This window comes from Gossypium raimondii, chromosome 6, assembly GCF_025698545.1.
Source record: "Gossypium raimondii isolate GPD5lz chromosome 6, ASM2569854v1, whole genome shotgun sequence".
In the NCBI taxonomy this organism is placed as follows: Eukaryota; Viridiplantae; Streptophyta; class Magnoliopsida; order Malvales; family Malvaceae; genus Gossypium; species Gossypium raimondii.
In genome coordinates, this window is record NC_068570.1 from 59,702,151 (window position 1) to 59,718,080 (window position 15,930).

The window sequence follows — 15,930 nt, forward strand, 5'->3', positions numbered from 1 at the left end:
GTTTTTTATACTAAATAGTCCCCAAATTTTGAAAAAAAAAAGTTCTAATTTAATCTTCAATAGTATCTCATCAATAAGATACTTATGTTCTAGTCGTGGATATTTATACAATAAATATAAATTCAAATCTAACATGAAGTATATTTAAAATATGTAGATTAAATTGTAAATACATATGTACTTATCACATGAGTAGCTTGGGTGTTAGATTCAAGTTGTCCTCATAACAAACATACACGTCTTCACAAATTGATTTATCTATTTTAGATATATTTCATGTCATATTTAAGATAACATCGACAAAATGACTTAACTGACCCTCAAATTATACTTTTTTTTCTCACTTAGATATCGAAAGTTTTGTTTTTTAGAAAACGGTACAAAAACTATCAATTCCACCTCATTTTACCAAAAAAGTAACAACATTTGATAATAATGTGCCAAATGATAAGTTCTTATTGGTTGATATTGTGAATTAGGGTAAAATGAAACAAATTGATAGTTAAGACACCATTTTTGACAAAAAAAATAATTTGTAAGTGCCTAAATGAGAAAAATAATAAAATTAGAAGGCCAATTTTTATTGACGCCTTATATTTAAGTTTAAATAAAACTAATGGTGGGTTTGGATGGGCGATTGGGTGCGGTGCGGTGCGTTTAGTTTACTTTTTGTCTCACGCTACAGTATCCCTACAGTATCTAATTTCACCGCCACCGCTGTTTTTACACTAACCGCAAGTAAACGCACCGCACATCTAAACTCACCATAAATTTGCCGATTCTGGTTCAAACCCAAGAATCCGATCAAATTAATGCAACTTCAAAATTGATACAATTCGATTTTATTAAAAAAAAATCAACAATACCCAATAACTTGAACCCGAAACATCTTAAATCTATAGTGACCAAAACATGAAAACCCAAATGAAACAAACTCATAACAACTCAAACCTGGATCTCACACGAATTAAAATTACTTGAAAACTTTAAAACTCGAATAATCCAGACCTGACTTGAACTCGAACCCGGCCCAACCTTTTCAATTCACTAACTCTGTATAAAACACAATTGACAAGAATGACCTTATAATTTGGAATAAATGAAGCAAATGGTAATATTTTTACAATGGCACAAATAATGCATATGAATTATATGGTTTCTCTTGGTAAAAGTATCATGGAGGCCCTTGTAATAAGAGTCGGATTGCATTTTACCCCCTCTACTTAAAAAATAGGTAAATTAATCTCTACACGTTAAATTAAAGAGCAAACTGATCCTTGTACAAGGACTAATTGTCCATTTTTTAAGTAAAGGGAGCAAAATACAATCTGACTTTTAGTCCAAGTGTTTCCGTAGTACTTTTATGGTTTCTCTCACATTAACATCATACTATCTTCAGACAATATTGTTAACAATGAATACTTGGCTTTGATTGAGATTTTGCCACCTTCTACACAAAGTTTAGCTCCGGTAACCACCCAATATCCTGGTAAGTCCTCTGGACCCCTTACCGTCTCGTTCGTGTCAACGAAGCTGATCAATTTCGGTTCTTTTGGAGGTAAAGGTGGACCTCCGGGGAAAACAGCCGAATTTAAATCCACTTTGGTTGGTTTCTCCGGTTGAGTCAGTCCGGAACTAAACCTAGTGCTGATCAACATTGAGAAAACTCCTGATTTCCGTGACAATGTCGAGGGTCCGTCCCATTCGGATCGACGTATCTTAGAGAAACTGACCATGGAGAACCCGAGCCTCAGGAATAGAACTTTCCTCATCCCAACAGACTTTACCTCAAACCAAGCCTTGGTTACGATGGCAGCGGTATCATCAAAGTGGCTTCCATTGTATTGTATAGGTGCAGTGTATACATGCGAGAATATGCTCCACTTGACTGGCTCGAAGTACCCGCGTCCAAGTGGCTCGTCGTTAGGCTCGTAATTGTGGTCATCCGAGAGCTGAAGGATTGTAGGAAGAGTCGAAAGATGCTGAAGATGGATTGCTAGATGGTCGTTCTTCTTACCTTCCAAGTATAAACGTATCCCCGTCACAGGTCGGTTTCCGGTATCAACCTGTAAATGACAGATTCGAGAACAAGTCGGAAATGTGGGACTTTAATAAAACCGTGAATATAAAACTTTGACTTAAGCAGCAAGCAATCGTAATGAACTAAAATGTTAAATCGTGGTGCAATGCGATACCGGAACGGTATTAACATAAAGCTTAGGCCCCATAAAAGTGAACTGAAGCGACGGCAATGCTTGTTTTCTTCGCTTGAGACCGAGAGGCAGATCGCCATATACGGGAGCCCATTGTCGGGGTACTTGAAACTCAAGAAATTCACGAAGTTCCTCTATCGGTGGTTTATCTGCACGGTAATAGTACATCGACATTTTATCAAGTATAAACATGTGAATGAGCTCACTATGATCCAAGCAATGGGGAAATTTTTTCGGTTTATAGAACTAAGTCATTCAAAGATTCGACTTTCTTTATCAGTCGGAAAATTTAAAACGGAAAGTATAAAAATTTATGCAAACTCACATCTTAGGTATAAATTCACCGCATGGCTTAAAAATCCGTTGCCTCGAGAACCACCCAGTAGGGAAGTAATAGGCACGAATTTCATCGATATGACATTGGGCGACTGCGATATAGTTGAAAGCCATTGACTATGACTTTGACCATAATCGACACCTCCCCTCCGAATATAAACATTCACAATAGCCTACAAAGTTAAATGTAAGAGTCATCACCATTACCGAATTTCTTAATCGGTACATGTAACCGAGAAACTTACATTATTCTTTGATCGAGTAACGACGGGAGGCCTAATCGATGCAGCGGGCATGCCTTGAAGGTCCCACGGCATATAAGGTTCTTCCTGAAGCAATAAATAAAGTTGGACTGTCATTATTCCCCGAGCCTCATGGGCGACGGTTTTTCATAAACTCCATATATATTAGGTGCAAAGTGAACATTCCCCAGAAATTCGTCTAACTACCATAGAGTGCGAAAATAGAACAGATAATACGCATGCATCATTTATACCTTTGGTTTTTCCGAGAATACGGGAGCTTCTTCATTTTCTGAGAACCTCTCATCAGCTAATTGCTTTAAAGTTTTCTGTACTTCATTCGGGTGGAGATTCGAATTGTTTGATTGCTTTATGTGTATAACATCTTTACCTCCCATTTTAACCCCAACGATAATGTGAGTACCGTGTTTTTCAATGAACCTGAGAAAAAAAAACGAACAAAACAGGGATTGTTTTGCAGGTGTTATAATCCGAAAAAAGAGGACTGCAATTCATTACAAAATACGAAACTTCGAGTCCAAGCAAGTCTTTTACGCAAAAACGATCCCAACATCCGTAAAAAAAAAAGTACTTACTCGGCAATGGCAGTAGGGTCCCATGTCTCGGGCACATCTTGTTTTACACGCTCAGACAAAGTTATGTGAGCTCTGTCGAGCTCGACATTGTACAGCGTTATGAACCAACCGTCGAAAGCAAGACATTTTGTAGAACTGGCATCCTTTTGCCAGCAACCCTTGAACTCAAACATGGCATTGAATAAACCCGAAGGTATCTTGCCGGATAATGAGAGATCTTGGTTGAACTTTTCCGACATCTAAGCACGTAATGAAACCAACAAGAAGTTAAATTCGGAGAAACGGAAAATTCCGTCAAGCAAAGACTAAAGAAAACACTCGAACTCCGGCCTCAATTATTTCCAGAACAACTTCGAAAGAACAAAGATGCATAATAAACAGCAAAAGTAGAAATGAGAAAAATATACATATACATATACATATATGTATATGTATGTACATGCATATACACATACACATAGACACATAGGCATATATACATATATGTATACGTATATCCATATCCATATCCATATCCATATACATATACATAACAGCTCAATTGAATGCTGTTTCACAAGAACGAATCAATTTTTTCTAAAATTCATTATAAAACAGTAAAAAAGAAGCTTTTCTTTGTCACTCTACATTATATGCAGTAGCAAATTGTATAAATTTCATTAAAAAATTTGAATCATTATTAAATTTGCAGAAATTCCCATAACTAAATAATTCAAATATATAAAAGAATTGAAAAAAAAAATGAACAAAAAAAAATTACCTGATTGAACGAAAGAACATCGGAACGAAACCTAGTACGCTCGCCCTTATCGCATTTAATCGAATTGGGCACGTTTTTAACAGCAACCCCACCCGGAAAAACCAGTTCCCGACTCACCACTGAGTCAAGTTCAATCAATCTAGACCCGGAAGGACCAGGTTTACAAGCCGATAACCTTAAATCATTACATAAATCGTACCCATACCCGATAACCGAAACGGCCTTTTCCGCCGCCGATTGAGGATCCATTTGATGGAAGTTTCCAGCCATGGATATCGGAATCGACGATGTCTAGAATTGCTTGAAAGGTTTAATGAAACTGAGTTTGGATTTTGAGGTTTTTTAGTCCATAGCTGATGAAGGAGACGACTACCCATTGAAGTGGCCTTCGGGTCGATTAATTATTTTTTATTAAAAATAATAATAATATATTTACCTCAAAAAGTAAACTCTTGACGTTTGACTTCAGACGTCAGCTAATGTAAACGAAAGGACCAAAAGGCGGCTGGCGACTCTCTGAAAATGCTTACTTTTACGACACGTGGCGACGTACTGAATAGTTTCTTTTTTTTAATTTCTATTTGCTTAAGAATATACGCAAACGTTTTTAAATTTTTGGACATCATTTTATTTTTTTTCAGAGTTTAGAATATTTTAGAATATTTTAGAAAATGTTTATAATTAATATATTATTTTTCAATTAAATAAAAATAAATTTAATTAATTGTTTTATGTTTTAAATTTTATAAAATATTTTAAATATAAAAATAATAATACCCGAAATATTTATATATATTAAAAAAAATGGGTATTTTCCATTCGGCTCAATGATGCTTCCGATAGCGTTTTCAATTAATCGTGTCCGAGTAGAAAACAAGAGAATCGTTTGTAAGTTGTAACGTTTTTTCCCATTTTATTTATTTATTTATTAATAGTTATTTAAAAGATATTATATATATATATATATATATATATATATATATATATATGAAAGGTTGCTTTAAAATAGAAGCAATACCATTTTGAATTCAGGTGGGTCAGTTGAATCAGTTGATAAATTTGTTGAATCAGTTGGATAATAAATTGATTGGAATATAATTGAAATAAGAAATTAAGTCAGTTAATTCGTGAATTGATACAAATTAATTGAACGATTTTCTATACATTTTTATGAATTTTAATAAATTTTAATTAAATTGACCGGATTAATGAATCAATGACAAAAAATAACGAGAGAATTATTGCTCTCATGAATTATAGGTAAAATGGTCAACTTTTTATTAATATCATTATCAAAATTGATGTTTAATTATAATACTTATAACTGAATGATCGTCTTATAATGAATGAAATTATTTGTTTATTAACAATAAATTAGTTAAAACTTTATTTTTAAATATCAACTTTTATTGAATCAAAGGGTAAATTACATCATTAGTCACTAAATTGTAGGTAAACTTTCGTTTTGGCCACTTAATTAAATATATATATAATTTGAACACTGAACTATTCGAAAATTTTCATTTAAATAACCGAACTATTCAAAAGTTTTTATTTGAGTCATTAAGCTTGTAAACAACGAATTTTTCGAACCAATTAGAAAGAGCCACATGTCAAGTTAAGATTACAGTGGGTCAAAACCAAAATTATCATGGTAAAAATGATGAAATCATATATGTGTAATAATTGGATCAAATGGGGCAGTTATATTCTCATAAGAAACCGAATATCTTGAAGAAATTATGAAGAATGCCACATTAGTTCAGAAGAAAAGTCGTATTCCAATCCAACTCAACCATGGAGAAGAAGTCAAAAGTCATTTATGAAGAAAGTTACCTTTCAATTCGTTTCAATTGAAGAAAGGATGTCCAAATCCGTTTCAAGAGCAAGTTGTCACGACACTTGAAGCAATCCACATCCATCCAAAATCAAGCCAAATAGCTCTTGGATCAAATTCAAACCAAAGAGAGCAATCAAAATATATTTTTTCTTTGTATTTAAGAAATACCCAAAGATTGTTATTTTCTTTCAAAGTTATCAATAAATTTGATTTTGAATTTCAAGTCAATTTTCGACTCAAATTTTGAGTGTGCAAGGTTGTTAAGGGTTTTTTTTTTTTTTTAAGTTCCTCCAACGAGTTTCAAGTGATGATTTAATGATCGGTATAGTGAATCAGTACCAATCGACGAGTAAAAGAACATACCTTAAATTCAAGCCGATTTGACGGTTAGTATCGGAGATCAAAGAGAAAAGCTGCTTGAGTTTTGCTATACAGATTTTTGACATCCAAAAATATTTTATGAAAAAAAAATGAATTGTAAAAGAGGAGGAAATAAAGCTTTTTATAAGACCAATGCGCACCAATTCTAATAAAAAAATAATGTGTTTTTCGATATAGTACTGACTACATTTCGAACTTAGATTTCTTTCGGTCTGAATTTTTCAGATTCAGGCTCAGGTCGAGCCGAGCAGGCTCTAATAAATAAAATTGAATTTTCTAAGTTATATATATTTTTATTTCGAATGTAACTATTTATTTTACTTTCATACGATGACAACACAATTCAGGCGTGTCTTATAAAAAGCATATTTTGAAACTGAGATAAAGTCATCCCAAACAACTCATTCACTATTGCTAAACCTGTTTCCACCCTCACCGCTAAAGTTAACCACTAGCATGGTCATTTTTTAGCAAAAAACAAACCATAAATCATACCTTTGACAAAACTCAAATGATTAAGCCAAAGGCAAATGTTTCAAATGTATAAAATCCAAAACAACAAGAAAGTGACTAGTTAACAAAAATAGACAAACAAATCTAACCATTTTCCTAAAAAAACTACAATAACACTAATCAAGAAAAGTTGTAAAAATTCATTGTAACTCATATTTGATTAGAAAATCCTATAGTGGATACATTCACCCATTAATCGAGTAAAGGAGTGCAAACTTGGTCCATGTTGGGTAATTAAAATTTTCCACTCAGTTCCTCTGATTCTTCCGAGGCATTGAACTTACAAAGAAAAAAAATTAGATATCAATGATGACGACGAAGGTGTGTTGAGTTTTGAACTCAAGGTCTAGATTCACAAAGTTTCTAATACCATCAAAGAAAATTATTTGGGAAAGAGAAAGAATGGGAGAAAGGGCTTTATTCCAATGTTAAAATAAGAACCAACAAGATGGGGAGCGGCGGCGGTTAGGTTTAGAAAAGAAAAGTTCTTCATTTTGAAAAGAATTTTGAAATTGAAGAAGTAAAAATAAATGTGGTAATTGTTTTATTTATAAATTTAATATTTAATAACTAAATTCTATGAAAAAATAAAATTTAAAAACAAATTAAACTAATCATAACTACTACGTCGTCATCAGTTCCATTAGTTTTTAACATTCAACGTTGGTCAAAGGGTTTATTTGATTATTTTTCTCAGTTGAAGGGCTCAATTGGGTGCAAAAAAGTTGGAGGGACTTAATTGATTTTTTGAAAAAGTTCGAGGGTCTTTTATACCATTAAGCCTAACTTTTATTATAATCTATAATATAAAAATAGTTATATATATATATATATATATATATGTATTAATAGTTTGGGAAAAGTACAAGAATAGTCACCCAACTATTCATTCCGTTCTATTTTGGTCACCCAACTATTAATTTTCTCGTTTCAGTCACTCAACTTTTCGAAATTAAATATTTTAGTCATTCTTCTGTTATGAAAGTCTAACATGGATTTTGTTTTATTGCCTTAATAATAAATTTAGCCCTCCAATGCTTTCGCATTATATTAATTTTATCCTAAATCTAAAAATTTAATAAATTTAACCTCAATGTTTACAAGATTTGTCATTTTAGTCCTAATTAAAACCCAAAAAGAAGCTCAAAATTAGCAAATTTATAAACCCAACCATTTTCTAGGTTTACAAATTTGTTAATTTTGAGATTCATTTTAGATTTTAATTACAACTAAAGTAACAAATTTTGTAAATATTGAAGGTTAACTTTCTAAAATTTTTAGATTTACAATCTAAGTTTATATAATTTCTAAACGTTGGAGAGCTAAATTTATTTTTATGGTAATAAAACAAAATCCTTGTTAAATTTATTTTATTTGAATTATTCAAGTTATTTACATAATTCGAGTTGCATATTTTAAATTTGAACTGAATTATTTAACTCAAATATTTATTTAAAATCACTTGAAAACTTTTTTTGAACAATCTCATTATAAAAACTGATCATATCTGCTGCTCTTTTCTGACATAATGCATACAACTACCCATAGTCCCTCCTCAACCCATAAATAGAAGGATAATGCACTTCAACACACTCGAACTCATGTCCTTCTGCATTAGCAACAAAGCACATATCAATAGAGTTATAACTCAATCAACAATTCACTCAAAACTTGAATTATTTAATTTAAAATTTTAGAAAATTAATCAAAATTTGTAATGGAGCCTGATTTTACTAGGTTTATGAGGATTAAGTGCCAATTAACACGCGTGAGCAACAATCGCCGGATAGATTGTTGGATGGAAGCGAACGATTCAAAAGGCAATTTAAGCTAAGACAAGCTTAACCTATGCAGCCCTTTTCCCTCGTACCTCAATATCAGAAACCAAATTAATCGATCCAAGTCACGCGCCGAAATAGCAGTTTATGCCGACAATTTGTTCAAACTTCCTACTCTCATTCCACTCTCAAGACCTCACGCGCTCTAATTTTCATTTACTTATTTTATTAGAGTAAATTACATCCAGGTCACTAAACTATTACTAATTTTCTATTTTAGTCATTTAACTTAAAAAAGTTATTAAATAGTCACCAAGCTATTCGGAAGTTTGCATTTAAGTCATTAAATTATTCAGTTAAGTTTTATTTTAGAAAAAGTTCAGCTAGCGGCTTTACGCTATGATTCGATGATTGATACAGTGGATTAGTAGCCATCAATGAGTAGAAGAACATACATTACATCCAAATCTATCTGATGGTCAATGTCGGAGATCAAAGGAGAAAGTTGTTTAGACTTTGATTCGTAGATTCATGACGTTAAAAGTTACTTCATGAAAAAAATTGAATTGTAGAAGGGAAGGAGAATGAAAGCTTTCGAGTGGTGCAGGTGGTGCAAACAAAAAAGACCATATAGTAGCGATTTTAACAACTCAATAACTTAAATGAAAACTTTTAAATAGTTTAGTGACCATTTTACAATTTAGAGTTTAGTGACCAAAATATAAACTTACTAATAATTTAATAACCTTGGATGCAGTTTACCTATTTTTTATTTCATGAAAATTGTAAAAAAATTGTTATTTTATTTTTTATATCGCAATTTAAATATATTATTTTATAAAATAATAACATAGCAATAACTAATAATTTAAACAATTTTAATGAAAATAAATTAAAAATATCATTATATCTATTATTTTTGAAAAATAAGTGCTTACGCTTTTGAGTGAGGCGTGTGATAGACATGAGGGGAAAGAGAGTGAGATTGAGCCCATACCACCGCACGAATTAGCAGCCGTTAGATAATGATAACGTGATAATAATATAATATGGTTTCTTCAAGACAACCATCCACATGTCACGTAATCCGGTTTTCTAAATTTACAAAAGGTTAAAATCTGTAATAGGATCTTCTACTCTTCACAAATTTAAAATTTAGTCCCTATATGTTTTAGATTTCAAAATTTAGGTCCAATTGTTAACACTGATAAATTTTTTGTTTAATTTGGTGTGACATTTCAAAATAAAAAATTTGAGTTGGTAGTAATGTAACTGAGAAAATAATGTTGCAATGAACTTGAATTTAATAAAATAATTTTAAAAATGTTAACAATTGGATCTAAATAATGAAATATGAAAAGTAGAGGAACTAAATTAGTAGTAATAAAAGAGTAAATCACTCTTTGCAAATTTGAAATTTAGTCCCTATACTTCTAAAAAAATTAGTCATTTTACTTTTGATTTCAAAATTCATGTTAAAATGTTGACATTGTTAAAATTATTTTTAATTTTTAATTACATGACTATCAAGTGAGTATTTTTAATTTTAAAATGTCACATTAATAAATTAAAAAATAAATTTTAATAGTATTAACAACTGGACTTGAAATTTAAAAAATAAAGGCACTAAATTCCTAGAAATAAAAATATATGGATTAAAATTTAAATTATAAAGAGTATAGGGACTTATAGCATATTTATAAAATCGCTAACATCTCAGCCGCCCCCTTCAGTCAAATCCCTCGTTGACCCCTTTAATTCCTCGTCGATTCTTCCTTCCCCTCTATAAAGCACCTCAGCTCTCAGTTCCTTTCTCCCCCCCCTCCCCCCCCCCCCCAATTCCTCTTTTAACACCACACCAGTTCCAGCGACATTTTTCTCTCAATCGGATAAAAGAACGCCACGGTCTTTTATCAAATGGCGCCGAGAGATAAAACGGCGGCCGTCAACGGAAACGGAAGTTGTAAGGAGGTATATTTTAGAGGTGTAAGGAAGCGTCCGTGGGGCCGTTATGCGGCGGAGATCCGAGATCCAGGGAAAAAGAGTCGTGTTTGGTTAGGAACTTTCGATACGGCGGAGGAAGCGGCGAGAGCTTACGACGCCGCCGCTCGTGAGTTTCGCGGTGCTAAAGCTAAGACTAATTTCCCTCTTCCATTTGAAAACTTCAATAATGGTAATAAAATAAATAGCAAGAGTCCAAGCCAAGTTAGTACCGTGGAATCGTCGAGCCGTGAACCGACGCTCGTGATCGAATCTTCACCGTTGGATCTCAATCTTGGACGCGGGACGAGTACCGGATTCGGATCTCCCGCCTTTAGGTTTCCTTCCCAGAAAGTTTCGCCTGTGTCCGGCATTTTTACCGCCGGTGGCGGCGTACCAGTCGTCGCAAGCAATCAGGTTTTTTACCTTGATGCTTTCGTTCGACCTGGTTTAGTGAAAGGACAACAATATCAATGGATGAGATTCGATCATCAGGATTTTAATACGGCGTCGTTCAACGGCGGAGTACAAAGCGACTCCGATTCATCATCCGTCGTCGACGTCAATCCACGTCCACTTCTTAATATTGATCTCAATAAACCTGCTCTTCCGGAAATTGCCTGATTTTTTTTCTCACCGTGGATCATAATGCCGGAAAAGCACTTTTTTTAACTTCCGTTTTTTAAATTTATTTAGTCCAATTTTTTTTTAAATTAGACCAAATGAAAAAAAAAAGAAACTTTTTTTTATAATCGTCCGATCATGAAATCAACGGCGGTCGTTAGATCTGAAATACTTGGCCGATAATCTTCTCTCTTTTTTCCGACGGAGACATCACTTTCTGTTTATTTTGTTGTTCTATAACTAGCGGCTGTTTTTTTTTTCCGATGAATTTACAACAACAACAACAAAAAGAAATTCCTTCAAGCATTTATTTATTTTTTTCTAATTTTTTATTATTAATTATTAATATTTTATAGTATAGAATAATATCGATCGTGCTGGAATCCGAAAATTTATTTCATGAGATATTTTAGAAAAAATATATTAAATGTAATTAGTTTATATTTAAAAAATATATTAATATTTTGATTTGATTTAATTTTCACAAATCACTAATACTATTGTCGAATTAGTATCGTTTTACATTCATGTGTTGCATACGTAAACAATTATATTAATCTAATACGAAAATAAATATATGTATTTATTTCTTTAAATATATACGATTGAATCAAAATCAAAGTTTCATGTATACATATAATTCTCAATTTAAGTTTCATGTGTATAATTGTATCAAATCAAAATTCATGTATCAAATTACACATTAGACCAAGATTCATATATAAAATTGATATTTATCATTTTATTTATTGTTAAAAAAGACTAATATTTCGAAGTGGATAAAAGAGGCGAGTGACGGTGAGTTAATCAAGTTGCGCGTGAAGGAGAGGATAAAGGAGACGGAAAAGGCAAACTCCCAAGTTGACTGGAAGTTATCGGGATATTTTCACACCTGAACAGCACGTGTTTGTTACACACTTCCCGATTTTTGCGCGTGTGTTCTGTTTATGTCTTCGAAGATGTGATTCCCACGTGGATATTGTCATTGGCAGTGGATATGTAGCCGTTGATATGCTAGAGATTTAGTTTTCCTTTCCATAATTAATTACTTTCTACTGTTGCAACAAATTGAATGACCAGTCGTTATAGATATAAACCGGAACCATGTGACATAGATTTTGTTTTTGGTCAAAATTTTCACAATCCAATCATTGATTAAAAATTTCAGATTATCAATAATTTTTTATCTAATTATTGATCCGATTCAATTCAAACAATCATGATATTGACTCAAATTTTAACTTATTTCGTTTGCATCAAACATATTTTGATATGCTTCATCTATGGTAATTGAAAAATTATATTCATGCAAAATTGAACTAAAATTGATAATTGAGAAGAAGAGAAAAAGAATTAAAATCTCAAAAATCGAATAAAAATTTAAAATTAAAATATTGTCCTTAAAATTTATAAAATTTTATATTTTCTCCTTCACTTTAAAATTATATTTAAAAATAGTACGCTACTTTCGCTATAGTTCTTAAGATATACGCTTTATGATCACATTCTATTTAAGACTTGAGATGTGTCTTTTATATTCCCTTTTATTTACAAATATTTATTTGTGAATTTTCTTTTGACAATTTTTTATTATTTTAAAACATTGTTTCACTTATTTTAATGAAGAGATAAAATTATTACCAATTTAAAAAGATAACCCATTCACTATTATCTATAAATTTTCAATTTTAGTAGGATTTCATTTCAGTCCAGTTTTCTGTAAAAGTTGTGGTGATCTTAATTTTATCTCTTTTAATTTTTAGTTTTCTTTTGGCCTATATATAATATTTGTTAAGATAGAGGCCTCTTTAGATCTATTAGGAATTGGTATTGAAAGATTTTGTCGCAATAGAGCATTTTAATCGTAATTGTTTGATTGGACTTCGAGATGATGACGGTAGAAATAAGTCAAGACTTGACTTTTTGTGCATCATTAATGTGGTGAGGTCTTTGAAGAGTTTTTGACGGTGGTTAAATGGGGTTCAACGTCAGAATGGTTTAACGATGACAAAGTTAGGATCATGACAGTTGGTACCATACCGGTACCAATCGTATCAGCCAGTACGTATCATTTTGGTCTTAAACAATACCAAATAATCTATAATTTATTAAGAAACTAAAAATTAATCATAAATATGTGAAAAATATTTAAATCTATATATAATTTATTAAGAAACTAAAAATTATACTACAGAAATATACGTGTAAAAAATATTTTAAAAACATCGATAAACCTGAAACAATACATCGAAACATGCTGATACCAATATATACAAATATCAAAACAAGAACGATACGCCTACCTGTACAATATTGACTGCTTTAATTAGAATACAATTATTGGTGATTAATCAAGATAATGCATCTCTAATTAATTTTAAACTTTCTATTGTTATGGTTATTGTCAGTTTATTTTTCATCTATTAAACTCTCATTGTAGACAATGATATAGTGTTTTATTCATCTATACTATGTGCCATATCTATGTATAACTACTAATAAAAGTATTTTTTTCTTAAAAAAACAATAGCAATCTAGAATCATTGATGTCTGCAATTCGGGTAATGAAATGAAAGAATCTCTCTGAATCAAATGACAGAAATCAAATTCATTTATACATATTCTGTTAGGATCTGAAAATATAAAGGCCAACCAAACAAATCAGCAACAAAAATGTTGATCCAAACGCATGTTAGAGTTGTATATCTCATTTGATCTGGCTTGAAAAGTTTGAAGTGCAACTCACTTGTTAAAGAAATAAAATAGAGAGGCAAAATTGAGAATCTATGGTAGGCTACGGCCTTGGACAGAACCACTAATCTTGACCGCCCTGCAATATGGACCTTGCCGCACAAGTTAAACCCGTATAGGACTATACTTTTTCTATCAGAAGGGTTGTTTAACCCTTTAAAACTACGTATAACCGAAAATCTCTTGTATTGGTGTTTTTCAACATTAGTGAATTTATTTTCCTCTGCCCATATTTTTTTCCCGATAAGGGTTTTTCACGTAAAATCTACGTGTTCTTATTTTTCTTTCTTATTGCTTTACGATCATTCCTACTACCATTATTGACGTATAGTATAACAGTGCATATGAAGTTTGCTGTAGCAATCAGGTTCATAGCCCCGTCGTGTGCTTATTTTAAAGATATTGTTCTTTTTGGACATCCACCGACCTTCAAGTCAGCAGTTCACTTGACTCTCTTTCGCAAGATTTATATCTATATTACTCCGACTCAAGTGTGATTATAGAATATGAGTATGTGTCCCACATGTGTATGTTCCTTTTTATCCAAGTATTTCTATATTCTAATAAATGTCAAACATCAATACTACGAAAAGAAATGAAAAGTTGAATCAACATAATCATGTGCATTCAAAGACCAGAAACAAAAGTCTACGAGCATGAGAACTTACCGAAACAGTATAGATGATCAAGGGTTCGAGTTTGTATCGGGAACACCTGGTACAGAAATCAGAAAGCTTTATTGCAATCACAATATGATAACTCCAATATTCAGAACAATCTCAGGCAAATTTCAGGGTACAAAGAGTATAATGGTCACCATATCGCTGTAGTAACAAGATTCCAATTCTTAATCATGATAATAACACAATAAGTTTCTCATGAATCAAATCAAAATGCAAAAAAGCAAGTTAAAAGGAAGCAAATCGGAGTTGTCAAGGGCGTAAGGCATACTCTAAGCGCTAGAATCCTTGTCTTGCCTTGGATGCAAGGCACACAAATAGAGGTGACCTGTGTGAAATAAAACGCAATATGTATTTGTACGAGTAAGATATGTAATAAACTCTAAAGTGCGATATAGTTTATCTACAAAACATGCAAAAAATTTTATTGGTGAACATACACGATTTACTTGTGATCTGCATTTGTTGTTGAATACTCAAACATGCAAAAAATAAAGAGGACTTTAATTAGACAGACTTTTTCTATGCCTATCGCCTTATAATAAAGTGTGCCTAAGTGCACCAGGCGTGTACTTGATCGAATAGGCTTTGCCTGAAAAGGTCTCGGGCACTTTGTCTAGTGCTAAGGCACAAGGCACGCCTAGGCGCACGCCTTGACAATACTGAAGCAGATTGCCTCATGATCTTGGTTTGGCCAGAAATTATTTCAATCCTTTGTCTCTCTCATGGCTGCCAGAACAACTAAGAAAGCACATTTTGCCCAACAAGGAAGTATCAAGTTACATTATTCCAATAATTTTTTTTTTCAGAAATAAATCGGGCACCTGAGTTTTAAGAATTTGGTCCAAATCAACAGGGATTTTTAGAGTTAGTTGAATAAAAAGTTACAAATGTAACAATTTCACTAGTATAGTTGCCAAGCTCTCACATTCAAAGTCCTAACAACTCCATTAATATACAAATATATACCAGAGGGACTGTGATGTAATGATTTGGAGCTAAATTTCCCAAGAGTTGCCAGATGCTAACGATCATGATTGTATAAATTTAGCATATAGACTTATGAGAAGCTACCTGACATGTTATTGACTGTGCTTTAAGTTGTACATGAAGCTTTGGAATAGACTATGAGACATTACTTCGTAAAATGGCCTATTAGCCAAATCTACTTCTTTCCTAAACCTTATAAAAAAAAATTTGCAGCAGCAAATAAACATGATTATAAACAAACATACA

General features: G+C 32.2%; 2 protein-coding genes across 2 annotated transcripts; one reads left to right on the top strand and one right to left on the bottom strand.

The window, feature by feature from the left end:
- Nucleotides 1–1,068: 1,068 nt before the first annotated feature.
- Nucleotides 1,069–4,540, bottom strand: LOC105773364 (MACPF domain-containing protein NSL1). The gene is made up of 7 exons (XM_012595162.2): nt 4,148–4,540; nt 3,388–3,626; nt 3,046–3,232; nt 2,795–2,878; nt 2,539–2,722; nt 2,196–2,362; nt 1,069–2,066 (listed from the first exon to the last, which is right to left on the bottom strand). The coding sequence occupies exons 1-7, from the start codon at nt 4,415–4,417 to the stop codon at nt 1,374–1,376; spliced, it is 1,824 nt and encodes a 607-aa protein (XP_012450616.1). The 5' UTR covers nt 4,418–4,540; the 3' UTR covers nt 1,069–1,373.
- A 5,933-nt stretch (nt 4,541–10,473) lies between these two features.
- Nucleotides 10,474–11,602, top strand: LOC105772819 (ethylene-responsive transcription factor 4). Its single transcript, XM_012594283.2, has one exon. It carries the CDS (start codon nt 10,577–10,579, stop codon nt 11,261–11,263), a length of 687 nt encoding a protein of 228 aa, XP_012449737.1. The 5' UTR covers nt 10,474–10,576; the 3' UTR covers nt 11,264–11,602.
- Nucleotides 11,603–15,930: the final 4,328 nt, after the last annotated feature.

Excerpts from the sequence above, each read along its gene's own strand:
- LOC105773364 (XM_012595162.2), bottom strand. The coding sequence starts at position 4,417 with ATGGCTGGAAACTTCCATCAAATGGATCCTCAATCGGCGGCGGAAAAG. Across the intron at positions 3,233-3,387 it reads GACCCTACTGCCATTGCCGA|GTTCATTGAAAAACACGGTA; the intron begins GTAAGTACTTTT and ends TTTTTTTCTCAG. Across the intron at positions 2,363-2,538 it reads GGTGAATTTATACCTAAGAT|ATAAACCACCGATAGAGGAA; the intron begins GTGAGTTTGCAT and ends ATTACCGTGCAG.
- LOC105772819 (XM_012594283.2), top strand. The coding sequence starts at position 10,577 with ATGGCGCCGAGAGATAAAACGGCGGCCGTCAACGGAAACGGAAGTTGT.